This window comes from Podarcis raffonei, chromosome 1 (genome assembly GCF_027172205.1).
Source record: "Podarcis raffonei isolate rPodRaf1 chromosome 1, rPodRaf1.pri, whole genome shotgun sequence".
Classification (NCBI taxonomy): Eukaryota; Metazoa; Chordata; class Lepidosauria; order Squamata; family Lacertidae; genus Podarcis; species Podarcis raffonei.
The window spans coordinates 80,408,106-80,434,637 of NC_070602.1; the positions used below are offsets into that span (position 1 = coordinate 80,408,106).

The window sequence follows — 26,532 nt, forward strand, 5'->3', positions numbered from 1 at the left end:
CACATTTGCTAGGCACGCTACTGAAGAGCGACACCATCACGTAGATGTGATTGTCGTCCTTGTAGAACAGAAGGTGGAGATGACTGCGTGTTGGCTGGCAGCAAACAGTGCCTACAGAAGAGCATTTAAGCTATTTATAGCAGACGTTTTCTTGGTCTCCACAGCTTTTGCTGAGGTCAGTGAAGTGATCTGTGAACAATTGCTGGGCCTTATTTTGAAGCCAAGGAACACAAGACTTGGTGAGCGAGGCTTCTCAGTGTACTACAGACCATGATAGCCCCCGCATTTGCATCCTGCTTCCTCCATATTCACTTTTCATAACATTCCCAGTATCACTTTAGATTCGGAACTTTGGGCGTAAGCAAGGGCATCATGTTCAAAAGCTTACACCATTTAAATATAGTGTACTTAAGGGGGAAGGATTGGTGCTTTGCCTTTACCCTTTGATGTTTCTGGTGGGTTTTGGGGGGGTTGCAAAGGGGAAGCGCTGAAGCATGAAACTCATTGAAGCACCTCCTGAAGTGCACTCTAGTCCACAAAAGCTTATGCTTTACAGGGTCACAAGTCTCTGCTGTTTGTGCCACAACAGACTTAACATTGCTACCCCTTTGGAAATCATTAGAAAGAACCGCCTTTAACTGAGCAGGGGGGTGGAATAGAGTGGTTCTGTAACAGAAAAATAAATGGGAAAGGAAGCAACCTGTTAACTTGCATGACTGCAAAACCATTTAACCTCAATGCGGATGCGATGAGGAGCTAGCACACTTTGCCATTTTCCTTTCACCCTTCACAAATGAAGGTTCAAAGCAGAGAGGTTGGTCTGCCCTGTAAAGGTCATTTCTACTGGAGTTGACAGTGGTCCCAGAGCCAAATGGGAAGTCTCATCTTTAGCCAAAACTTTTTCTTTCTCTAGGCTGCTTTCAACCATTATTCAACAGTAGAGTAGAAACCACCTGGAAATCTGTTGATGATGATGATATTATTATTATTATTATTATTATTATTATTATTATTATTAAGGTGTTTATAGCCTATTTATCAGTTTGAAATTCCCAAAGCATACACCAATAATCCTATAGATGACCAATGTTACAGTGCTATCCTATATGTGTCAATCAAATGCATGTATCATTTAGTTAGTTTAGATTAGTACATTGTTTCAAAAATACCGTATTTTTCTCTCTATAAGACTCACATTTTTTCTCCTAAAAAGTAAGGGGAAATGTCTGTGCTTGTTATTGAGCGAATGTGTGGTCCCTGGAGCCGATTGGCCCGAGTACAGGGGCAAAAATCAGGCAAAAATCGTGCGGAGGAGGGAAGGCTAAAGAGAGGAGGTTGCTGCTTTCCTGCATTCTGCCTCAGGGTCTTACTGCCCACCCTCTTCTGTTTTCGGTTGCTGTGTTTGCTCAAATGCAACAAAGAGCAGGGAAATCCCCTGCCCTCCTGGCAAGCAGAGAGGAAAGGAAAGGATCGCCTCCTTCCTGCTAATTCCTTCCTAGTCACACTGTGCGCAGGCTCCAGCCCACCCGGCTCAGGTTCCGTCGGCTAGGAGTGCAGCCGACAGCCACCACCTCCTCCTCTCCGTGCTCCGGTGCTGCTGCTGCTGCGTCCAACATTATAGGGACTCGCAGGCAGCCGGAAAACATGCAGGTGGGAGGGGGAGAGAGAGAGAGAGAGAGAGAGAGAGAGAGAGAGAGAGAGAGAGGGCTGGCTTGGGTGGGTGGGGGGAAACTTTTGCCTTCCTTTCCTCCCTCCCGTTAAACCCCTCTCCTGCATTGTTAGCCAGCTGCTTCTCCGCACACCCCTCTCGTACTCCTTGTCCCTTCTGTGTTTTTCCTTCCCTCCCCACTTAAAACGTGGTTACAAAGCACGGATCCATATGGATCCTCAGGATCTTTGCATTGGGTCACCCCAAATTCACCATCAGATCACATAGCATGTCCATGGCTACAGCCTGCACCAAAAAAATCACGCACCCACTGTTGCCTGGGGCCACAATGGTGCAAAAATGTGGTTACAAAGCACAGATCCACATGGATTCTCAGGATTTTTGCGTTGGGCTACCCCAAACTCACCGTCAAATCACATGTCTCTGGCCATAGCATGAAGCACAAAAATGATACACCCACTGTTTCATTCAGAATTTTTTTCTCTTGTTTTCCTCCTCTAAAAACTATGTGCGTGTTATGGTCAGGTCCGTGTTATCGAGCGAAAAATACGGTAAGTCGTGAAGCAATTTACAATACAAAGCAATAAAATGCAAAATATAAATATACAACAAAGGATCCATTAAAACAATACAAATGTACTGGAAATGTTCATCCAGAAAAATCATCCAACAACATAAAATAACCAAGAATAATATAAGAATAAACATGAAAAAAACAGTCCCAAGGCTGTCCAAGTGCCCAGGAAAACAGAAACACCTTTGTCTGATGCCAGAAGAATGACCGTCAGCACCAAGTGAGCTTCCCTGGAGAGAGCATTCCATAAGTGGGAAGAGGAGCTAAGGGGGTTCTTGCAGAAAAAGCCCTTTCTCTCATTGTCATCCTCCAAACATATATTGGAGGCTGCAATCCTATGCATAGGATTTTGCTGTTAAAAGAGAAAAAAACAAAATCCTCTAGTGATGTACAACAACATAAAATAGAATGTTGAAATAATCAATAAAAAACACAGTTGGAAACTGGTATCAAACATATTTATTAATAAATAAATAAATAAATAAACACAATTATAAAACTAAAACGCAGGTAACTTCTATACATCTGAATAGGCTCGCCTAGACAAACATGTTTTAAGTAGGCACCTGAAGGAATACAGTGAAGATGCCTGCCTGATGTCAACAGGCAGGGAGTTCCAAATGGTACGTGCTGCCACACTAAAAGATCAATTTCTTACAAGTTCAGAATGAGTGTTAAACAACACCTGTAAAAGTGCCAGTCTAATGGGCACATATGGGATAAGGCGACCTTACAAGTGAACTGGTCCCAAGCTATTAAGGGCTTGATATACTAACACCTTGAACTTGGCCCAGTAGCAAATAGGCAGAGGTGTTATGTGCTGATAGGCTCTCGCTCTTCCCCTCAGTTGCTACTGCCTTGCCCTCTGTATATTCTAGAAATGGTGCTCTGGATATACATGCAGGCATTCCCTTAATTGTGCACCTGGACCTTTAAAAAGTTGTTTTGTCTGTGGAATGGCACAGCAAAAACCTTCCACCAAAGCAAACATTTCAAGCATGTTTCACAGTGGCCAAAATTGCCTCTCTTTTTAAAAATTGAAGTGCAAGTTTTCTGACCCACCACATTGGCTCAAGCAGATTTTCTTTTCAAAAGTACGTGTCATACCGACCCCTATCAGGAGTGCCTTGCCAGGGCAAAGGCTGGTTGACCTAGTGAAGGCACAGGCACCTCTGATCTGCAGAACCTCCCTCCGAATACGGTAGAGAGCACTTCCTGCCATTTACCATCTAGGCCAAAGAGCAAGGTTGGACCTTCAGCTGTTTGCAACACCTTAAAGCGCTTATCTGCTGTTGGTCCTGCTGCTGCTGCACAGCTAAACACCAAGGCCGGAGAGTGCTTGCTAGGAACTGGATTATTAAGTAATTGTGAGTTTTGGGGCAAATTGCCATCAGTATGCTGATGACATTCGGTTTTGTTTCTCCATAATATCTGAATCAGGAGAATCTGTGTGGGCTCTGGACCAGTGCCTGGATGCAGTGATGGGATGGATGAGGGGAAATAAGCTGAGCTTGAATCCAGGCAAGGTAGAGGCATTGTGGGTGAGTGGTTCCCATGTCTGAGAAATTTGTCAATTGCCTGTCTTGGATGGGGTACACTCTCCTTGAAGGAGCAGTCATGCAGTTCGGGAGTATTTTGGGATTCAACTTTGTCGCTGGAGGCCCAGGGAGCCTCAGAGGCTAGAAGCACCTTTTACCTGTTTTGACAAGGGAGACAGTTTTGACATGGCTGTTCCTGGGCTGGGAGAGCTTGGCCGCAGTAGTTCAGGCACTGGTGACTTCAAGGTTGGATGCCTGCAGTGCAATGTGGGGCATTGGTGACTTCAAGGTTGGATGCCTGCAGTGCAATGTGGGGCATTCCTTTCACCTGATCTGGAAGCTGCAGATAGTGTAGAATGCTGCAGCACAGTTGCTGACAAGGGACAACAGATATAGTGCAAATAGTGGGCTCGAGCACTGCCCACAATGTGAATGGGGAAACATTGAGACAGATTTAAACTTAAAGTGCTCAAGTGTCTGTGAAAGTGCACAAAAGTACGCATGCAAAAATGGGATCTGTATGATTCACATGCACATTAATTCCATCTACACAGTCTACCAGCAAAGTGCCAGTGTGAAAGCTAGTTAGCCTGCTCCTATTTATGGCCACCCCAGAGCTGGGTCTGAATGCAAGAAGAGTGATGGTTCAGGTAGATTAGACCCTGGATCTATGACAGACATGGGGTGGTTTGCAAAGGGTGTTGGGCATCCAGCTTGCCATCTTGGTCTTGGAAAGAGCAAGCAAAGAGTCAAGGCACTCAGCTGTAATTAAGATGACCCCCCCACACACACACATCTGAGTAGGCTGCTAAAGTTGTGGTTGCTGGCATCTGTCTGTTTTGAGAGACAATGGCGTGCGCCTCTGGGGGTGAAGTCAAACCGCTGTGTTAGCAGCACTGAAGTAACCTTCCCAAGGTACAAGCCTGAGCAGTGTGTAGAGGGCGGGGACTATGCTGCCCAGGCAACAAGACCCCCCCTCTTGGCTTTGGTGATGTAGTTCAAAGGAAAGCAGAGCAATACATTTGGCACCAGCTGGGCTGCAGGAGTTAGTGGGAGGAGGCATACAACTGTCTTAGGGACTCCACTCCAGATTTGTGTAGGGCTTACTCCTTAATCTTTTCTCCTCCCAAAGATATCCCACAAGGCAGTGGAGGTTTGGAGCAGAGTCTTCCAATTCCTAGATGGGTTATCTTTCCAGGTTGATGAGACCCATCTGCCCCTCACTTCCCTCTGCAGCATGTGCAGAAGCTGGGCTTCTTGATCATTGGACCCACTATTGATCTGTCCGCTCAATCTTCTGGGGAAGTCCCTAACTCCCTGAAGTCTAGCCAGCCAATCAAAGCCTTTCCCAGGGTGTAGCCACTGTCTGATGCTGACAGCTTCCAGGGTTTATGTGAAAGTGTGTAGTCACATCCATTTAAATACCTGGGTAGTGTTAAATGAGATTATTCTGAGTCCCAACCCATATTATATCCATTTGTTGCAGTAATTTAGACCCTTTGGCTATGAATCCACAATGGCAGAGTCCTGGGAGCAGTCACTAATCTAAGCTGCTACAACTATGGAATGCTGAGTGAAAGCTGAAGGTCATCTTGTCCAGCCAGATTTTATGAATCTCAATACTCCCAACTATTAGTATCATTCAGACCACAGTATGTGAAAAGCAAAGATAATAGACCAGGGTGCATCATGCCAGCTGTGTTTGTATGATCAAGTGAACTTGCATAAAACGAAATGTTCTTCTTTTCAGAGGAGGGGAAACAGATTTCATCTCCCCATGAAAATTACTCTTATGCATGCTCTGCTCAGCCCTTCTGAAAAACCATGGCAATATTATCGCAGCAAAACTAATTCTTATACTCAATTTCATTTCCATTTATTCACCTGACTTCCTGGCTGTAACAAGTTGACTGCAACCAATCCATCCAGAAATGTCAGGCTATGTTCTGGGATAGAAACAGCTTGAGGAGAGTTGGGTCCAAAAGGCCCAACCATGTCTACTCAGAGGTGCCCTACTGAATTCAGTGGGGCTTACTCCCAGGGTGGCGGGGTTATGATTGCAGCCATAGTAGAGAGCAGGAAGGTGGCCAACTTTTAGCATACAGGCTCAGCTGAAGGACTTCAGTTCTTCAGCTCTTCTGCTTTCCAACATTTTGGCTGTCATGGATTATTTCTCTCAATATTGGAGCTTCCGCATAATCTTCTTCCTGTTTACAGACTGGGCAAATCAAATGAGGCACAGATAGGCTTAGTCTTTCCTCAAGGTCAGACTGTAAGCCAGCAGCAAGATTTGAGCCAGAATGCAGCAAGCTTCAGGTGGCTTTGTATTTTAATATTGAAGCCAGGCACCTTGTCTGATTACTATCAAAGGGACTATATTATGATCTATTTATTAGACATCCTTCAATCTCTGAGGGAAAAGAGGAAAGAACAGATAATGATGCTCCTACCTGGATATATTTGGTTTCAGCATGCTGTTTGGCCTGTCACAATTCCTGCTATTTCTTGCTCTCACTCCACAAACATCGTGCTTATCTGATCTCCCCCCATACATGCAGCTCAACAGCTTCAAATCTAATTACACTGATTCCCTGCCCAGAGCTTTTTCCCCAGCACCTTTTCCAGTCTTATGAGTGCACTGACCCATTCTGAATTCAGAGATGTGAAAGGTTTCACAAGGCGTGATGAGTAGCAGTGCATGCATGTCAGAGAGCGGGTACATCACACTTTGTTGGGAGAGGCACAGCACTTGAACTGGGGTCGTGGCACTGTTTCTTGTTTGCACCACCCTCAACAGCCTGGGGCCACATAGGGCAGCTGCTTTCAAACAATGGCAAAAAAAAAAGACGAAGAAGGAGCTTGTTCCTGTTCAGATCTGAAAATCCCCCAGGCCCTCTGCAGAAATGAGCACAAAGCTGACACAAGTTTATAAGGGTCATGCTTCAAAGTGACTACCTGTGCCCTGCTGGTGGGGTTTCACTCTGCCATGACATCACTCAGTACAGTCACAGATTAAATTCGTCCCAAGGTTTAAGCATGGTTTCTCCATCCTGTACCACAGGGTGGATGGGGAAACATGGAATTCTCCCAGGAAATCCCTGAACTGAAAGTTGTAACAGTCATTGTCAATTTGCTGTATACCATATTTATTCGAATTTAATGCTCCCCCTTTTTGGCCAAATTACGTTGCAAAAATTAAGGTGTGCATTAGATTCAATGGCACATTTACATTCGCTAGCAAATAGTTTTTTTGGTTTCAAGGTTCTGAAAATTGAGGCGTGCATTGGATTCAATGGCGCATTAGACTTGAGCAAATACAGTATATTGATTCCCTTAGGGATTCCTCTTGTTCAATACTGATCCACTTTCAAATCAGGCATTAAATAAATGCTCCAGCCACTCTAGCTTGCTGCTTACATTACAGAATTGAAGCTCCAGTCAATATACATCTAGCGGCAAATTTTAAAAAGAAAAACAGCCCTGCCATTGTTTTGCATTGTCTTCTACAGCTACTGTTGCCCAGTATCAATCACCTGCAATCATTCAATGTTTCTAATCCCATACTAACTCATTTTTGCACAATTCCAACAGCTTCCACATTCAGCAGAAGCTCAGATAGTCTCCTGCTGCAAAGCCATCCTGCTGTTAGTTGCTGAGAACCCCACCACACCTAATGGCTGTACCAACAATCTAGCAGCAAGCTAATATTCTGTGCAACACAGCAGCAAATAGTTCAGCTATTTGTTTGGTGCTGCTTTTTAAAACTAACAACAATGACGCTTCCTGCAGCCATCTTTGGTTTCAAAGAATGATAATCATGAACAAATAGTAGCTATGAGATCACTAACCTCCATTCCTTGTTCCTAACCTGTATCATCTTTAAGTACCATCCAGCAATGTGTCACAATTGGTGTTAATTATGTGCATATCACAAAGTCGCCAGGCAGTCTTGCCTTCTACACCAAACTTTAGGCACTCCTCATCTTCTGAAGTGTCATCTTAGCTCACCCTCATGCCTCTCATAGCAGCAGCAGCTTTTTGGATCAGTACCTGGGTGTAGTACATGGAACCACTACTTAATGCAGAGGTGAGGTGACGTTAGGTGAGATATCCACATCACAGTCTTTCCATGTTAGACACCCACAGTTTCAGGAGAAGACTAACTTCATAATGTTGGTCTATTTTGAAGTTCATATTCATGTGGTTTATGGATAAATCGATGCCTCTGGAGGCAGATGAAATTGCTGTTCTATGCAAAAAAAGAGGCCATAATGGCAACCTTGCTTTGTCTCCAGGATATTTGCACATTTAGACACTCCAAGGGCACAGTCTTGTGCAGCCCTTCCTACACAGTATCATGGTGATTCATCTGCTTTCTGTGCTCCCTCTCGCCTCTGAATTGTACCCAGAAAGCCTGAGGATTTAATGCTTTGTACAGCAGATAGATATTAAAAATCTCTTTTCATTGTAGTGCTACGATGCTGTTTTCTCGCCAGTTTCATTTCTTATGCTCTGTTCTTCTTTTTCTCTTTTCTGTCTGTCTGTCGTTTTCCAACCTGCCTACTGCTCACTGAACCTGGGGCCTCATCGCTCCCCTGGCTGGATCCCCTCTGGACAGGGAAGGCCGCATGGTGGTGTTGTCCCTTGTTTTGGGGCTTTCAGAACAGGACGACTTTGCCAATATACCTGATCTTCAAACCACTGGAAACCAACAGAACCAGAACTCTCAGGGGGACAAGAGGTATGAGTAGGAGACAGGGGCTTTCGGCAAGAGGAAAGAAAGCCTCACGAGGGGCTGTCCTTCATGAGAGTTGGAAGGCTGGTGCAGGAAATCAAGGAAGCTCCAGCGTTGGGCCTGGTGCAACATCTAAGCCAGTCTAGCAATACTCTTCCCTCCTGCTTGGAACCTCATTTCCTCCCTGATGGTCAGCTCCCTTTGGGGGGAAATGGCAATTCCTTTCACAAGCGCGTACTCTGGTGGGAATGTATCCTCATATAAACCCTCCCCATTTTACATCTCTTCAGCTCCATCCAGTTCCTTCTATCTTCCCTGTCCAGTCCAATAGTAAGTGTGTGAGGAGTGTGCAGGGTTGAGCCAATACATTTTGCTCTCTGAGGCAAATAGTATCCAACCCACCCCCACCGAGCTAAAGTGTATAATACCCAAGGCTGAGTGGCACCCGAAGCAGATGATTCCACAAGCACCTCTCTGCCTTCCTGGTGGTAAAAAGACAATAATAATAAATTAAGGGTGGTGGTCAACTAAGTTTTCAAGTGGACCCATCACAATTAATGGACCTAGCTTAGTCATGTTAATTAATTTCAGGATTGCAAACAGAAACCATGTGTAGAATATATCACTGCTGCTGTCAGGTACATAAGATATTTGCCCTGACTCCATGGTGACCAATATTGTGACTGGGCCCTTTTGGCAGGTCTGGAATTTAGCATTAGGAAGACTAATACATTGGGGACCCTGATCATAATACGGCCTATCCCAAACCACCTGGGTGCAGCACATCCTTCTCCTGAAGATGCAGTAGGCACACTGACACTCCTAATTCAGAGCTACCCTCAGGACCTGCAGGTTGCTCCCTATGAAGCAAGAATAGTCTCTCCTTTCTTGTTTTCCCCTTCCCATACACTCCCTCACTTGACTAATGGAATCTAACAGGGTCATATTGTGTGACTTACAAAATAGGTTCCGGAGAGGAAGTGCCTAGCTAGAAGCAGAGGCCTCAAACACTTCCACATGTACGTTAAATTCCATCTTTTAAGGAGAGGAGGTGCGAAGGAGCAGATTTCACATGATCAGTGCATTAATTAACTGGCACCGTTCTCACCTGCTGACTATTTTTACCTTGCTGAGGCTATATTTCACTACATATTTTAGCGCTTTCTATTTGATCATCCAATTGCATAGTTGATCCTTGCTTTTTCAGCCTGCAATTTTAGGTAGTAGCAGGTGAATAAAGAGTCCTATTAGGCCATAACAATCCAGGGGGAGAGGAAGTACCTTCTACTGCCACATGCCCATTCTGTGCACATCCCATCTGGGAAAACCCTCTACCTCCTACATAATCAGGCCACCCCAGTCCCAGCTTGATGAGAACATTCTCCCTTGTAACCAGCTTCAGTAATAAGAAACCTACATGTGTTTATTGCATCCATCACACAATGATTCCCATAATTTCAAGACAAGAAGGAGTGGGGCACATGGCCTCTGTATGTGTAAGAGATGTTTTGCAGGGATTGGCTCTGAAGAGCCTTTTCCATTTCACATTGTTAGTCTGGAGGGAATCCCACGGAGAAAGAGCTGTGCTTTTGTAAGCTTCTTTCATGGTTAATATGAGGAAATGAAGGCTCTCCTGTTTGCCCAAAGCAGGGGGTTTAGATTCTTCTCACTTCTTTTGAAAGCTTGGCCCTCACTGTATATCATTTTCTGGGCCTTTAGCTGGCACCAATGGAAGGCTCTTTTCAAACCTAATTAACTTAATTTGGGGCAGGGTTATAAGGGGCACTGCAGTCCAAAGGATGTAGAGGCAGCTGCAAGCCACCCTTCCACACACAAAACACTCCCTGTGCAACCGTTGAGATTAGGAGACTCTCCCATTGGCACCAAAGGAGTGGCGGGAGGTTGCTATGGGCCAGATGGAGAGGCTCCCAGCTCACATCTGACCCCTGGACTACCAGCTCCCCACTCCTGCTTTAGTACAGGCATGCAAAGGTTGTCTTCCTTCTATTAACTTCTATACAGTTACACTGTGGGAGCTCATACTGAAATTATTATTATCGTAATCTTGCACTTAGGGCTGTCACATACCCTCCAACATTCCCCTCATGAAAATAGGGACCACACGTCTTTTGGTGCCACGCAAGTCAGGTGGCTCGTGTGAGAGCGCAGCACCAAAAGGCATTTTTGGGTGTTGTGTTCTGACTTGCGCGAGAGCGCGGCACCACTGCAAATGCCAGCACCAGCTCATCCCTGGGACATTATGGAATGAAATCAGAAGCCAGGGTGGCTTTTGTAATTCCAGGAATGTTACCGGAAAATAGGAACGATTGGAGGGTATGTTGTCAGTTTAATCTGGAATGTGTCCTTGTGTTGTGTCTCAACAAATAACTTAATGGAGAAATTCTGGTGCCACAGGCCCAGTCTGACAAGGAAACCTAAACCTAATCCAAAATGTTGTGCAGATCTCATGCAGGATAGCAGAATCAATGGAGATGTAAGGAGATATGAACTGTTCATTTGTCTGTGCCTCAGGAACTCAGCATCTCTCAGATCTTCCTGTCTTCAGTTCCTGTATCTGATATTTTAAAAAACCACAACTTTCTGAATCAGAAGAAGTCATGGTTACCACCTGCCTTTCTTGTTTTCCTGTGAGGCCCTTGATACTTTACTGAGATTCAGGAAAACAACTTCCCACGTATTAGTTTGGTCCCCCATCTCCTTGGTAATGCATTCAGCTCTGATCGCAAGCTGCTCCACTGGTCACACCATTCCTTTCCAAACCACTGCTCCCCCTCTCTCTGGAGGCTGACAGTGTGGGAAAGAGTGATGTGATCAGCATACCCATCTATGATCAGAGCCTAATGCATTACTAAAGCCTCCTGCGATGGAGCAGTGGGGATCTTGGCAGCTACCACCAGACTCAGTAATGTCTGAATTGGACATCTGTCTCAAGCTCTGTCTTTCAACCTGTTCCCCTCCCTGCCTTCCTTGTGGAATCTTGTCTCTGCTTCTTCCCTCTCCACCTGTGGTCAACCTCTCCCTTGCTTCCTCTGCACACTCGCCATACTGCTTCTTTGTTTCCCTATGCCTCTCTTCCACATTCTCTTGCCTCTTTTTATTTACCCGCCTGCCCCCCACCCACCTTTTCTGCCTGCCTGGCCTATGGAATGTTGATGATTGTACAATGATTGCAGAGGGGCTTGTGATGCAGTCTTTGGGGGCTTGCTGTGAGGGAGGGAGGGGTTGTTCTGGTTGCATTGAAATCCCTTTTACCTCAGTCTCTCCTCTCCTCAGCAGTGATCACACGATGTTCTGCCATCCCATACCCCAATGTAATATATCCTCACCCTCATCCTCCTTGCACTTTCTCCTCTTCCTTCTTCTAGCCTTGCTGCTCTTGTTGCTGCCTGAACTTTCCCCCTTGTCAACCTCGGCAGCTCCAGTCCAGTGCCTTGTTCTCTGTGTGTGGTGGCTGTTCCTCCTCTACGAATCTTTGTGGTTTGTGTGTGTGTGTGTGTGTGTGTGTGTGGATGTGTGTGTGTGCATATGGTTGTGTGTTTCTCTCCTGCTACACTTTTCTCCACCCTCTTTCTGTTCCAGCAGGAGGCATCCTGCAGATCCTGGGATGAAAGGCACCCTCTCTTCTCTCTCTCTCTCTCTCTCTCTCTCTCTCTCTCTCTCTCTCTTCTGTGACTTCTGCAGCACTCACCAACTCCCAGACAGCCTTGCAGCTGATCCAGTACTCTGGGGTTGCAAAAATAACTCTGGATTTGTCATACCTTCTGACAGTCAATCACACACATACACACACACACATTTGCTCTCACTTTATTTTTAACTTTTTTTTCTTTTTTTGGTCTCCAGCTATTCTGGTCTCCTTTATCTGTGCATGCATGTGCTAGTCTGTATGTCAGTGTACACCCAGCATCTTTGTATGTGTCAGTCTGCCTCAGGGTGTAATCTTTATATCTAGAATTTCCCACCCAAGAGTCTGTCCCTCTGCATGAGCCTGATGCTTGTTGATCTATTTATGTGTATGTGTATTGCTGTATTTATTGATGGGTATCAGTGTGTTTGGATCTTGTGTGTGATGTGTCTGCATGTCAGCGTGCCTGGAGATGCGCATGTAATGAGCCATTACATAAGTCCATTGGCATATGCTCGTCTCTCTCTTTGTGGTTATTATGTCATCTTTGTGATATGTCAAGAGGCTATCTGTATATAATCAATGTCTTTGGGTTTTCCATCTTGGTCAGCATCTCCTTGATATTATTTGTCTGCCTCTGAACAATGCGTGTCTGCATTTTTCTTAGGCTTTCCTCCTCCCCCTGCCCCCACATCCTATAGAAAACTTGTGTGAATGAGGTCCAGCTGATCAAACTTAATCCAGAAACTGTCCATTATTGGCAGGTGTCATTCTTATCATGAAGGGCTCCTCTCTGCATCTTTGGAAACCTTGATTTTTCAGAGTTCATTTCTGAATGCATGCTGAGAGCCCTCCACATGTGCAGTTAAGCTCAGTGATAGAGCCCTTGCTTTGCATACGAAAGCTTCCAGGCTCAATCCCTGGCAGCTAGCTCCAGTTCAAAGAATCAGGGGGCAGGTGATGAGAAGAAGTCTTCTGCCTGAGGCCCTAGAGAGCCACTGCTAGTCAGATTAAGCAGTGCTGGGAGAGATGGATGAGTAGTCTGATGTGGTATAAGTCAGCTTTCTATGTCTTTTCAATCTTCAACATGAATGTGCATAGACTGAGAGAGGAGTCTGTCACCACAGTGCTGTGCGCGTGCGCGCACACACACGCATGCACGCATGCACGCAGCCACAGAGAAGGCTAGAACAACAAGCTTATGGGCAATTCTTTTTTCTTCAGTCCTTTTCATTAGTTACATTGCTGCATGGGGTGGGACTGTGTGCTGCTTTCCTATCCTTTCCTCAACAATAGCTTGACCTATCACTACCCCTGGGCTTTATGACGGAGTGAGAATTTGAGTCTGGCTCTCCCACGTTCAACCCCAACATTCTCACGGCTACGGTGTGAACAAACTTGCTCTACCTCCAAGCAACCTACAGGCAGTGGTGGAGGAAGGGGGGTGCGGGGGATGTGGGCCACCCCAGGTGTCATCACTGAGGGTGTGTGTGACAAAATGAGTTTGGTTTTTTTAATTGGGCTTATGAAAATTTTTAGGAGTGACATGGTGCCTGCAGGTCCTGAACTGCCTGAAACAGCAGTGTGGGACTTGCATCTGCCTACTGCCTCTTCCTCAGCCGCCCTACAACTGAGGGGGAGGCATCAGAGAGGCTCACCACACCCCCATGTGCGGTTGCCACACCCCCATGGGCAGCTCGCCACGACCCCACGGGCAAGGATCGCCCCGCCCCCGGCTGCAGGACACGCCCCCCAACACCAGGCACCCAAGCGGCTAGCTACGCCGCTGCCTAGTTCACACTAGTTCACACTGCTCAGTTCACACTAGGATGCACATGAACCGCCTCCCACTATGACGAGCGTTACTCTGTCATGGAATTCGCACAGAGCTACATTGAAAGAACAGGTTTCTGAGCCCAAATACTTGCACCACAGCCCACCAGCTGCTCAAGCTAGTAACAAACACACCGCCCAACCACTCATCATGCTCAATTGCACATTCTAAGCAAAGTACATTCTGTTGGTGTTTCTGGGCTCAGCATCTTCTTCACTTAGACAATTTTGGCTAGATCCAGAAAGGGGCAAATTTCCAGCTTCCCATGCCTGCACCCTCAGTACATGTAACATGGAGTTGTCCCTTGTTTATCTGCATTTTCCTTGTACCCATCCAGGCAGGTGGTGTACACACTCTCTTCAGTATCTATATATCAGTGTGTGGGCCTTTCAATGCCTGCGTTGTGTGTCCAGCAGTCTGTAATTGTGGCCAGCTGTCTCCTTGTGCATCCATTGCAATATCCTTTCCTTGGGCAAGGAGCAAGTTTATGTCTCTCCTCCTATATGTGTCCTTTCCAGCCTTCTGCTTAATACCAGCTCCTCTCTCTTCCTCCTGGTTCATGTCTTTCTCTTGGGTTCCTGTAGAGCTCCACCTCCTTACCCTAGGTGTAGCAATTTGCCTGCCCTGGATAATTTGAGCTCCCATATACTTGTGAGTGCGGCAAACTCCGACATAGGGAGATCATTGATCTGTTTGTGACTGTGTCGCAAGTTTCGGTTGACATGATGAGACCACTGAAGCAGCCCATATCATGCTTGGATCTTCTGGAGAGCTTGCAATAGCCTTCCTGAAAAATGAGGGGAGGGGCATAAAATCAGGCGTGTTTTGAATGCAGCCATGGACTAGGAGTGGAATGTTTTGCTCACAGGACCCTGGAAGAAGGCACATTTGTATGTGTATGCAATAAGACAGTTGCTTCCTTAATCACATTGCTTATTTGTAGCAATGCTGCTGTGGGGACAGAACGGAAACCAATCAATGGAGGGGATTTCCAAGGGTGCTACCACTTATCAATTTCCCTCTGTCTGGTTAATAAAAGCAACTTGAAAAGCAGCTGCCACATTATGCCCAATATGAAATGGCACCGGGAGGCATAATTGATGACTAGCCAAAACAGCATTCCCCAAACCTATCTGGCAAAAGATGAGGTGTTACGGAGTTAATTAACTGTTGCCAAGTTTTGAACTAAAGACCTAACCTGACCCAGGCAGAGTAGCCCAATTCTGCTCTTTCCCTGGGCCCTTGTGAGACATCCCGTCAACACCCAGTGCTCAGGTTTCTTGGGAACTCTTCATACACTGAGGCTGGCAGAGAAACCATCTGGCCGTACGTCATTTCAGAAATTGCCTGTCGAGAAAAGCAAACAAAGGTGGTTGCCTCTTTGTGAAAGGGAATGTTTGTATTTGGAGAAGGTTAATGGACTGGAGAGGCAGGAAGAGAGTTTGCAAGAAGTACCAGCACAGACCAGCCTACAACTATGAAGCTTCAGTATGCCCTTTCCAGCTCAATCCCATATGTATTGACACAGCACAGAAGTGGTATCTAAATACTCAGAAGGAGAAAGACATGTAGTTTCATATGGGGTCTTTTGGTGGTGGGGAGATGGTCCATCCAAATGGAAGGGGTGTGTGTATGTGATAATCTTAAAATCAGAACCAGGAACGACCCTGAGCAAGAATGAAGTGATATGGTGGGTGTTTTATTTATTCATTGAGTGTGACATAGAAAAGGGACAGACCCATCTCCTCACAGGGTTAACAACTTAAATGTCAATAAAGGACAGGGAGAGAGGAGAGAAGGGACAGAAGAAGAGAAGGTTGCTGAGTCCAAAGGCTCGAAATAAACATTGAAAAAGCAAGTACGTAAAGCTGGTTTGGGATTCCACAGGGGTAAGTTGTAGGGGGAATCACAGAAATGAGATGGGTTATCAGAGCAGTACTGGAGGTTTAGCCCTCAGTTCTCTAGTTCTGCCATGAGCTATGTTTTTCCTCCTTGTCTTGAATCCTGTATTTCTGTTGTCTCCAAAGCGTATGCATAATGCTTCTCCTATCTCTCCCAGGTTGCCCTCTGGTGGCAAAGCGGTAAACACAGCTCCTGTGCCAGGACAGACACAACACGAGGAGCCTGACCATAAAACAGAGCCTCGCTCATCCGTCTCGGACCTCGTAAACTCCCTGACCAGTGAGATGCTGATGGTGAGTGCTATCAGGGTTGCTCAGTATAATAATAATTCACAGTATATATTCCCATAAAGTCTGGAGGAAGCAAGGTCTTTATTCTGGATTAGGCACATCTGACCATATTCCTTTTCTATTTCAAAAGTGTTCTCTCTCTCTCTCTCTCTCTCTCACACACACACACACACACACACACACGGCAGGAAGATTCAACTAACAAGTCCCACTAGCCTGCACAAGGACTTCTGCTAGTGCAATGGGACCGCCCCCCACTTTCCTCCCCTGTACCCCCATCCCAAAATTGGCTTGGGGGTCAGGAGAACCCCCAGAACAGTGCACAAGAGGGAAGGAGGGGATCATTCTATCTAGCAAACTGAAAAGCATTCACTGACAGAATGATTGCCATAGTGCTTCGCAGAATTCCTCCCACTGTGTATATGTGTGTGTTCTAAATGAATTCAGCCTCCACTTCCAGAACAGTGAGGCCGAGACTTAAATCCCGTCTTAAGTTCTTGTCCTACTCTACACAGATGACTCTGGAATTGGAACTACTTACTGGTTTATTTGCAACATTTTTATACCATCCATTAACAGTAAGTTATCTGACTGTTGTACAATTTTTAAAATGTAAAAACACAACATTTAAAAGAGCCAGTGTGGTAAAGTGGTTAGAATATTGGAGTGTAGGGCCTAGGGACCAGGGTTTAAACCCCCATTCAGCCACAAAGGTTACTGGGTGACCTTGGGCCAGTCACCACCTCTTAACCCAGCTCACAGGGTTGTTTTGAGGATAAAATGGTGGCGACACCTTGGAGGGAAGGTAGGATATAAATGTAATAAATAAATGAAATAAAAAAAAACAAATAAAATCTACATCAGAATAAAACCAACAGCACAGAAACAGCACTAGCCAAGATATAAAAACAGGGTTTTAAAAATAAAAAAGTGCGGAAGTAAGAAAAGGTCTCCACTGCCGCCAAAAAACTGCAATGTAAGTGCCAGGCAAGCCTCTCTGGGGAAGGCATTGTGCAACCAAAGTGCCATCCTGGTGTTGATTCAGAAAAAGGCCCTCTCCCTAGTGGTCATCCATCTCACTTTATTTGGGAGAGTACCTGAAGAAGAGCCTCTGAAGATGCTCTTAGGATCCAGGCAGGTATACCTGAGAGGAGGTGATCCTTCAGGTAACCTGGCTCCAAGCCATTGAGGTCATTAAATGTTAATACTGGCACTTTCAAGTTGACCCAGAAACAGCCTGGCAGCCAGTGCAGATGGCAAAGTGCTGGTGTAGTAGGAACATATTGGCCAGTCCCTGTTAACAATCTTGCTTCCCTGTTGTGGAACACCTCGAGTTTTTAGTCTGTTTTGTAAGACAGCCTCAGGTAGAATGCATCACAGTAATCTAAGCAAGAAGTTAGTGGAGTGTGAATAAGTGCAGCTAGGCTATTTGAGTTTCAGGCCCAAAGTGCATGAGACGCAGGAAATCCGTGATTGGATCACCCTTTGTTGTTTATTAAACTGCTGTTGGGGTTCCAAATTCGTCTGGGGAAGCAGCACAGGGCAAAATATTATCCCTTTCTCCTCAAACCATTTCCCACATCTTAAACCTCACCGCCGAAGCTGCTGTTAGCTCTGCTGAACAGGGGGACATACACTCCCATGAAACACAGACGTTATCTATGAGAAGGGTCTCCCAGCTTTGTGTCCAAACCCTCCCAGCACCAGCCATTCTGTTTTCATCCAGGGTTACCCAATATTTTAATTTCCTAGATTTTGGGGCTCCCGCTGCTTTGCATCACCATGAGCTGAGCTGGTTCTTACGTTTGCCCTGTTCAAAAATAATAAAAATAAAAAACCCCTCTCTTGAACTCTTCACTGTATCCTTATTGATTTATTCGGGGTGGGGGATAATGAAACAAGGTTTCCAGGGTTATACAACGTTCAGACAGATGTGTTTGCATAGGGGATAAAAGCAGTGGAGTGACTAGCAATCCAAATTTAAATCTGTTTTGAACATTGCTAGCTGTACGTCAGGTCCATTATTGAAATTTGTGGTCAATAAGCTGCTATATTTCAAACATATTAAGGTGAGTTCATGTATTGATTTTCAACAAAGAAAAAGCCTGTTACCTTCCTGCTTGTTTTTCATTTATATATACTTCCCTAACGTAAGAGGCAATGATCTATTATCAACTGTTCCATAATGATATACTTTATGCATCCAGGTGACCAAATGATAGCTACAATTATTGCACTTGGCCTCTCTATTACACCCCTGTTTTGGCCTGAAAGGTCAAAGAAAAATCCACTCTGGATTGCTACAAATGGTCTTTTAGTGACGTTGTCATCATTTTAAGAACTCTGCAGAGAAAAGTAAGACTACTTGGCAAGTTTTTGGAAGGAACCATTTCACATGTTATTAAGCTACCATAGCAGCTATTTTTCTCCTTCTCTAGACACCCTTGTGTGTAGTAGGACTCCGAAGCTAGTGTGGAATACTCTTAGTTGAAAGATTTGTAAATGGAAGAGACAGATATTGGGTTCAAACTTGTGATCACCCATGAAGCTTACTGGGAGACCTTGGGCAAAGTCCCTGTTTTTTCAGCCTAACCTGCTTCACTAGCTTGCTGTGAAGATAAGATGGTGCGAATTAAATGTTCTGTGCACCAGTCCAAGCTGCTTGGAGAAGTGCAGGATACCAGTGTGCTCCCGCTGATGCTCTTTATACCTTGAAAGTGTTTCTTTCTGTATTGCCTGTGGCCCTCACTGTCCACCCCACTTCTTCCCAGTGGGTCTCCTTATTTCTAGCACCCCCACTCTTCTAGTCTCCACCCACTTCCCATCAGCTAGTTCCTGTTTGCTGGGAAATATTAATGAGCTGGACTGCAGAGAACACAGCAGGCGTGGAACTGTCTGCTGGGTTCATTAAATCACAGGCACAGTTGATCCCTGGGATGCAGCCATATGAGGGGGGCCCTGAGGCAAGGAGTCAAAGAGGGTCCCATCGCACACATGGAACATTAACTTCTGGACTTTTGCCTTCATAAATGTATCAAGCTTAATTCATAAGTGCCTCTCTTTGTGCTCCATGTCCACTTTAAACAGAAAGCAAATGTATCTGTACGATGATTTTTAATATGTAGGCCAACGTGTGTTTGTTTGTTTGAACCTATTGTTTCTTTGGTCGGTTTTGTTGCCAGACCCCTGGCAATGGTTGGGAGTTAGAAAACGGTTCTAGTATTAGATTTCTTTGTCTTTCCATACTGGTAGTTTCCTTTGACTGTAGTTGGAAGAAGGGCTTTTTAGCTTGGGGGGAAAAGACAAATAACAGAGCAATCCAATTCAAGTTACACCAGCTGATGGGGACAGAGAATCTGGAGGAAATGCTGCTACTCTGGCCAAACACCAGGTGCATCACTACCCTGGCAAACACTCCGGATGCTATGCTGGTGCATCTGCTGTGGTAGCGAACGCATGTCAGGAAAGTGGCCAAAACAAGGTGGAGTTGTGAGGTAGATGGAGGTGACCACACATTTATGCCATATTCTATACTCCTGTGGCCATGCCTCCATTGATGACACAACTTTACACCACCTCCAGACCTGGTGCAGGAAATTTCCTCCCCACTGATTTCAGTGAAAGGGGAAGACATGTAAAATAACTGCTCTCCCATCAACAAATGCTCCACACACATTGCCATGGCAGAGCACAGAATATGGTTGGACTCAGTGCTCACTCACAGCCTACCGCCACCAGTATAAACTCATACAAGAATCTCACATTGAGACTCCAGGCGTAGACACCCAACAGCTACCTCCATTCCTACACCTGGAGATGTAGGACAAAGCACCCCACACAGGTAAGCAAGGAAAGAAGGAAAGCATGCTTGAAGTACAGTACATCTGCTGCATCTGTCTCCTGTGTATTCCCCTTCACACCCTTTTTCAGTCAAGGGCCACATTGCCTTAAGGGAAAATGGTTGGTGGCCCACCTATTGGTAGTAGACAGGCCAAAATTTAGTGGGTGACCAAAAAAAATAGTTGGTAACAGCACTTTTCTCTCTCTTTCTGACATCTCTTTTTCTCTCTGTAGGTCCCTGTTTCTCCCCTTCACAATCCATTCATTTCTCTCACACAAAAATCCCACCTACCCACTTCTGTGGGTATGCACTCCATTCATTCACCATCCATATATTCTCTCTTCTATTACCCCTCACAAACATGCACTATCTAACCAAACACCACACCCAACTATCCACCCATACACACAGCCAATCCATATACTTGCCCATTCATTCATTTGTGCGCACGTGCACACACACATACACACACACACACAGAGAGAGAGAGAGAGAGAGAGAGAGACTGATTGACCTAGGATCAGGTTTTTTTCTGTTGCTCACCTCTGCACTTTCTTGGTTCACACTCCTAGCCAAACCCATTATCCATCATTATCTCCTCCTTTTTCGTTTTGGCTGGCCTTCCCCAACCCACATTTCAGTCATTTTCATTCCCCTCTCTGCACCTTTCACCCATTGGTTTCTTCATTATTCCCCTACTTTGTTTTCTCCAGAGGGAAAGACAGAAACTATCAAACAGTCAGACAGGAAAGCTTCCTGTATTCTGGTTCTCACACTCTGTGGTTGACCATCCAAGCTTGCAATCAGTTAGCTTGCCAGCCTGCCTCTCTTTCTTTCTCTCTCTCTTTCTCTTTCTCTCTCTCTCTCTCTCTCTCTCTCTCCTCTTGTCCACATTTGAGCATTCTAGATTCAGGTAGGTAGCCGTGTTGGTCTGACGCAGTTGAAAAAAATAAATAAATAAAAAGTAGCGCCTTATAGACCAACTAAGATTGTTCTGGTATAAGCTTTTGTGTGCATGCACACTTCTTCAGATACACTGAAACATAAGTCACCAGACCCTTATATATAGAGGGAGGGTGGAGTGGGGTATTTCTCAAAAGGGTAGTAGGAGATGGGTGATTGGCTCAAACCATACCCATTTTGTGCATGCACACGAAAGCTTATACCAGAACAAATTTAGTTGGTCTATATGGTGCTGCTTTTAATTTTTTTATTTTAATTTCGACCTTTGAGCATTGTTTGGTCCACTTTTCCCCCATTTGAATTTGACTGGAGTAGTCCACTCAAGCACATATCTGAATTTGTATATGAGGAGCAACTTCGGTCTTTCTCATTCATACCAATAGGTGCTCCCTTTTGTGTTTCTCCCTGCCTTCTAAGTTGTTGATTCAATTATGCTGCTTAAGTACCGACAGAGCATGTGCACAGATAGCTGCACATGCATTTTGTTTTTGAAAATCCCTGCCCCCATCAAGAAGTGCACAAAAGCACCAACATCAAACAATTGTAAATTCTCTTTTGCACTTTTCTGGTTTTGTGCAAACATGGGGGATCCAAAAGGAAAAAATCCATTCCGAAGCACATTAGAAATAGTTACAAGCATGGCCCTAAAAGAAAGGAAACCAATTGTAAATTGTGTGGAGCAGTTTGGAGCCCATTTTACTCCAGATTATTGTGTTATCCCTGTTATCAGGTAACCCTGAATTTACACCTGGGATGCGCAGAGATTTGTGTTGTTGAGGGTATTATCATGCAGACTGTGCAAATTAAATGGGAAGGCAAGCAGCTGCAAACACACAGTAAACTCCAGTGTGGACAAACATTCTCTCTCTCTCTCCTCATGATGCTTAGATTGCTATGGGCCAGATGAAACCACAGAAGGGCAAAATAGGAGGAGGCAAATGGATGAGAGGCCACAAGCTAGGTTGGAAGGCTTCATAAGCCCTAATCCCAACCCCTGCTATATGTGAATTCTTGGTCTTGTCTGAACTACGGTATATTGCTTTAACACTCTTTCCCTTCAACAGTGGGGATCAATGTCTCCCACTCACAGGAGGCATTCAACCCCACAAACAGGTAAGCTCTTTGTTGGCAGAAGCCAACCATTGCCACTCTTGACTGATGAGCACCATTGACTTGCAGGATCACAGGTCACAAAGTTCCTCTGCCACTCACACAAGGGATAGATACACGCAGCCATTGCAGTCGTTTCATCCCCCATATTGAGCAGGGCAGGGAGCCTGAGCACAGGGGGCTACAGGGCACCCTCTGTCTCACTCCCTCACAAGCACATACTGTGCATCCAGGACTATGAGCTCCAGGTGCTGACTATTGCTTGATGCTCTCTGTCTGTCTCTCTCTCTGATGCAGGATCCATCTCATACTCCATTCTATGCAGGCCACGAGGGAGAAATACCCCATGACTGGGATAATGGAGTTGTTAACTTGCTTCCCCCAGGCAGGCTCCTGCCCTGTTCCAAGCCCTTGCAAGCTCTTTGACAGAGAGTTGTGCAACAGGTGAAGGTGTTTCTGGCATGGAGACCCTGTATTTGCCACCCTGCTATCTGCCAAGCTGCAGTCCAAGGCACTGGAACCTTGTTGGGCGTCTGCTTGGCAATGTCATCTATGTACCTTTCCCTTTCAGGATCTCCATCATTCTGGATGCTAATCAATAAAGGCTGTGAGTTTGCCACATGTGGTGCGTCTTATTTGAGAGGAGGCATTAGATAGGGCTCCCTTGACCCCACGCTGCAGGATCTGGCTTCGGGAATGGACTGGGAGCCAGGGAGTTTGCTGGGTGCAGGGACAGCGGTCTGTGCACTCAGGTTCCCTGGCCTATGAGGTGGCAGACTGCTCAGGAACATGCAGAGATTATGACAGCCTTTGACTTTGCACTACATGCCCAGTGCCATGCAGAAGAACTCCAGTGCAATTGTGTGTTTCTCAGAGCTGGGTCACACATGCATGTACATCGCTGGAGAGCTGTACGCACGCTGCTTTGCGGTTCTTAATTAGGCTATATAAAAAAAGGCATCCCTCACATCAAAGATGGGCAATGTAGTGTCATGTGCTTCCCTCTTGTGGTAGAACTAGGAAGAGCTATGCTATAGAAGCAAGGTGCAGTTGCTATAGGGAGGAGCAGGAACCTTGTGATACCTAGCTGAATGTTTGATCCCCTTAAGATGCATGTGGTGCAGGATTGTCACACATGGTGGTGTATACACAGGATTCTTGTCCGTAGGAAGTTTGTAAAATGTGATGCAACCCTAAAGGAAGATAAGGCTATTGATGGCTGTGTTCTACCTCCATGGACAGAGGCAGTATGCCTCTGAATGCTGGGAATCACAAGTAGGGAGAGTGCTGCTGCCCTCAGGTCTTGCTTGCAGGCTTTCCACAGGCATCTGGCTGCCCAGTGTGAATACGGGACGCTGGACCAGATTGGACTTGGGCCTGAACTAGCAGGGCTCTTACAAAGGAAACCTTACAAAGAGCAGTTTTGGGAGCCTTGTGCTCGGAGCGTGGCTTCCCCACCCTTGTTCTCAAGCAATCCTATATAAACCACTAAAATAATAAAACACAAATCTAAGGGTGCCTCCAGGCTCAAAATTTTGTGGGAGGGATTCAAGCCCATACCAATACTTTAGGTTGGTGCAATTCAAGCAGATTAAAGTTCTCTTCTGCCCTAGTGCAACAAATTTGCTTCTTTTGAAAACCTGGACTTTTTCCCATTTGGGAAGTGAAGGGGAAATGCATTTTAAAGTATTGGATGACCCAGGGATTAACGGGAACACCCCCACAAGCAGATCAGGATGAATGCCTACTGTCGTATAACCAACCTGTAAAAAAATCAGAATTAATGTTTAGTAAAGACCAGATCTACTCTAACCACCACAAATGCTTTTGCAATCAAATAAGGATGAGTGCTGAATAAACAGGTCATCTGCAATCAGAAAAGGTCATGTGGAGCAGCCCTGAATGCTAACATACACACGCACTCCCCAAAGACCCAGTGCCATAAAAACGCCTTAACCTATGTTATGAAGACAATCTCCCCATGGACCTCATGGGGGTGAGCATGACATAGATGGGATGCCACAACAAAAAAGCACCACACTCAGAAGGTGCCAACCTCACCTGTAACAGGGAAGGCTCCCAGCACAGAACATATTGAGTTAATGCTGACAAGGGGGTGGGGGGTTCAGTATGAAAGGAAGTCATTTAAGGCAGAGGTTTTCAACCTTTTTGAGTCCATGGCTCCCTTGACCAACTACCTTCTTTCTGCAGCACCCCTGTGGGGCTCAGGAGCCCAGTTATGTCACCCTTTGCCTGCAGAGCTGGCAGCCTCTCACCCTTTTTCAAACACCCTCCCTTGGGAGTCTTCCCTCAGCCTCCTCTCCTCTCCCCTCTCCTTGGGAATCCTCTGGGCAGCTGGTTCTGCTGCCCCTGGTCCCTGAGCTGCTCCCCCTCCCCCAAGAGAGATGCCTCCCAGAAGCCCCATTTGTCTGCAAAGCATGTAGCTAGTGCTGCTGTAATAAACAGCTGTGCAAGCCTTTGGGAGGCAGAGATGTGAGAGGGCATCAGAAGGGGAGGAAAGAGGGACAGAGGCTGGTGTTGCCAGTGGCACTCCTGACCATCATTCAAGGCACCCCAGGGTGCCACAGCACACTGGTTGAAAACCACTGATTTAAGGTTTTATCCACACTTTCTCTTTTCCTGCTGCCTTCCCCGGGAAAAACCACTCTTTAGCACTTGGTCGGAGCAAACAGTAATTCGGTCCCCCCCCCCCCCAGATTGCCATTTGTTCCAATCTGTTTTAAAGAGTAGTTTTTCCCTTGGAAAAGAGCAGGGCAAGGGAAAACCACTTGGATTTGTGCCTAGAAAGTGTGGGTCTAGCAGAAAACGTCTTGGACCCATGCTAATGAGCCCTAAGTTATCCAAGCCCCAAACTATAAAGCGCTTTGAAGTTCAACACTAGCACCTTGTATTTGGTACAGAAACAAAGTGGCAGCCAATAAAATCTTCATAATTCAGCGATGATAGGAATATTGCAGTGCAGGATTTTTGGATTAGCTGAAGTTTCCAAATTGTCTTCAGATAAACAGGGCTGCATGGTGAGGAATCTTGCAGGTATGCATTCACTTTCATTGTCACCAAGAGATGTGCAGATTGTTGTGTTTGTAGTGTCCTCTGTAATTCCTCAGAATCCCTGATGCACTTCTCCTGAATCCAGCCTCTTTCCAAGAACTTTGACCCCTATTTTATATAGAACAAGTGACTTTTCCCTGGGCATAGCATCTTACAATCTGCAGAATGTCATTCCTGTTAATATAATTCTTATCTCCTTGCCCTCTGTCTCCTTTTTCCACTCTATCCTTAATCTTCATATTATTCAAGTCCTTGTAGATGCTAATGTTCCAGGTTCCACTGTCAGGAGCACACAGAGTACCAGTGCTAAACAATGCACAACACAATTCAGTTTGGCTTTGTAGTGAATCCCACATGAGGTGTTGTTCACATAACACAGTATCTATCTCAACAACTTGTCTCAAATAGCTGCAGCAGAAAGACAGGGGGGAAATGTATTTTTCCCCCTTTCTTTTATTCTCTTTGTGCTCTGTGGACATGGGGGAGAGGGGACCATGCATTTGATCCTTCACTAATAGATTTCAAACATGACTATCACCAGGAGAGAAACTGCCATTTATATATACAGCAGGTGATGGGGTTCTGCACTTTAAAATCTTAGCTCCTGTAGCCAGAAATATGGTTAGAGTAGAGCCTGGGAAACCAGGATTCAAATCCCCAATCAGCTATGAAGCTCACTGGGTGACCTTGGGCCAATCATTGTCTCTTAGCCTAACCTACCTCACAGGGGAGTTGTGGAGATAAAATGGGAAGGAGGAGAACCATGTAGGCCACCTTGAGCTCCTTGGATAAAAATGTAATCATGCAGATTTCCATGCACTAAGCAAATTTACGCCAGGCATTACTGGGGAAGGGCAAAAGGAGGCATTGGCCCCTCCTTGTCTCTCCCCTTTCACAATTCCATATCCTCCAAGATAAAAACAGAGACATTATTGTGGATTTGACACATTCATAGTCTAACACGGCCTGAGCATAACATACCACACCACTACCTTCACACCCAGGTGTTCTGCGAGAGCCAGTATTCCTTTTCCTTGAAGCAAATATGGAACAATACACCTTCCATATTGCTCATAATGCAGAAGGCATTAAAATGTTAGGCCATTTGCATGAAATAATTCCTTCGAATGCATACAAATGTTCTCATTTCTCCAACAGTGGCAAATGAGCAAATGAGCTTTAAGCAAAGAGATAAACCTTTGTCGAGGCCTGTACAAACCAAAGCTAGGAGGTTGGCCCAACCTGCCATGGCCGAGCCAGACCACAACCACTGCTCCCTACTAGCTGTTGAATGGTTTCTTTAAATGTAAAGGTTCATCATTGTTCCACCCAATGTGTATGTCTTTAAGGGGCCAGAG

At 45.6% G+C, this 26,532-nt stretch overlaps 1 protein-coding gene across 7 annotated transcripts in view; it reads left to right on the forward strand.

Annotated features, from left to right (window-relative positions):
- SYT7 (synaptotagmin 7) overlaps window positions 1-26,532 on the forward strand; it is a 219,506-nt gene that overhangs the window by 168,481 nt on the left and 24,493 nt on the right. For 4 of the 7 annotated variants that reach the window (XM_053396912.1, XM_053396930.1, XM_053396937.1 and 1 more), the window contains 2 exons: window positions 8,400-8,522; window positions 16,056-16,191. In XM_053396912.1, coding sequence (XP_053252887.1) covers window positions 8,400-8,522; window positions 16,056-16,191 — 259 coding nt within the window. The remainder of the gene's footprint in view (window positions 1-8,399; window positions 8,523-16,055; window positions 16,192-26,532) is intronic. The other 3 variants (XM_053396921.1, XM_053396955.1, XM_053396965.1) reach the window with 1 other exon arrangement.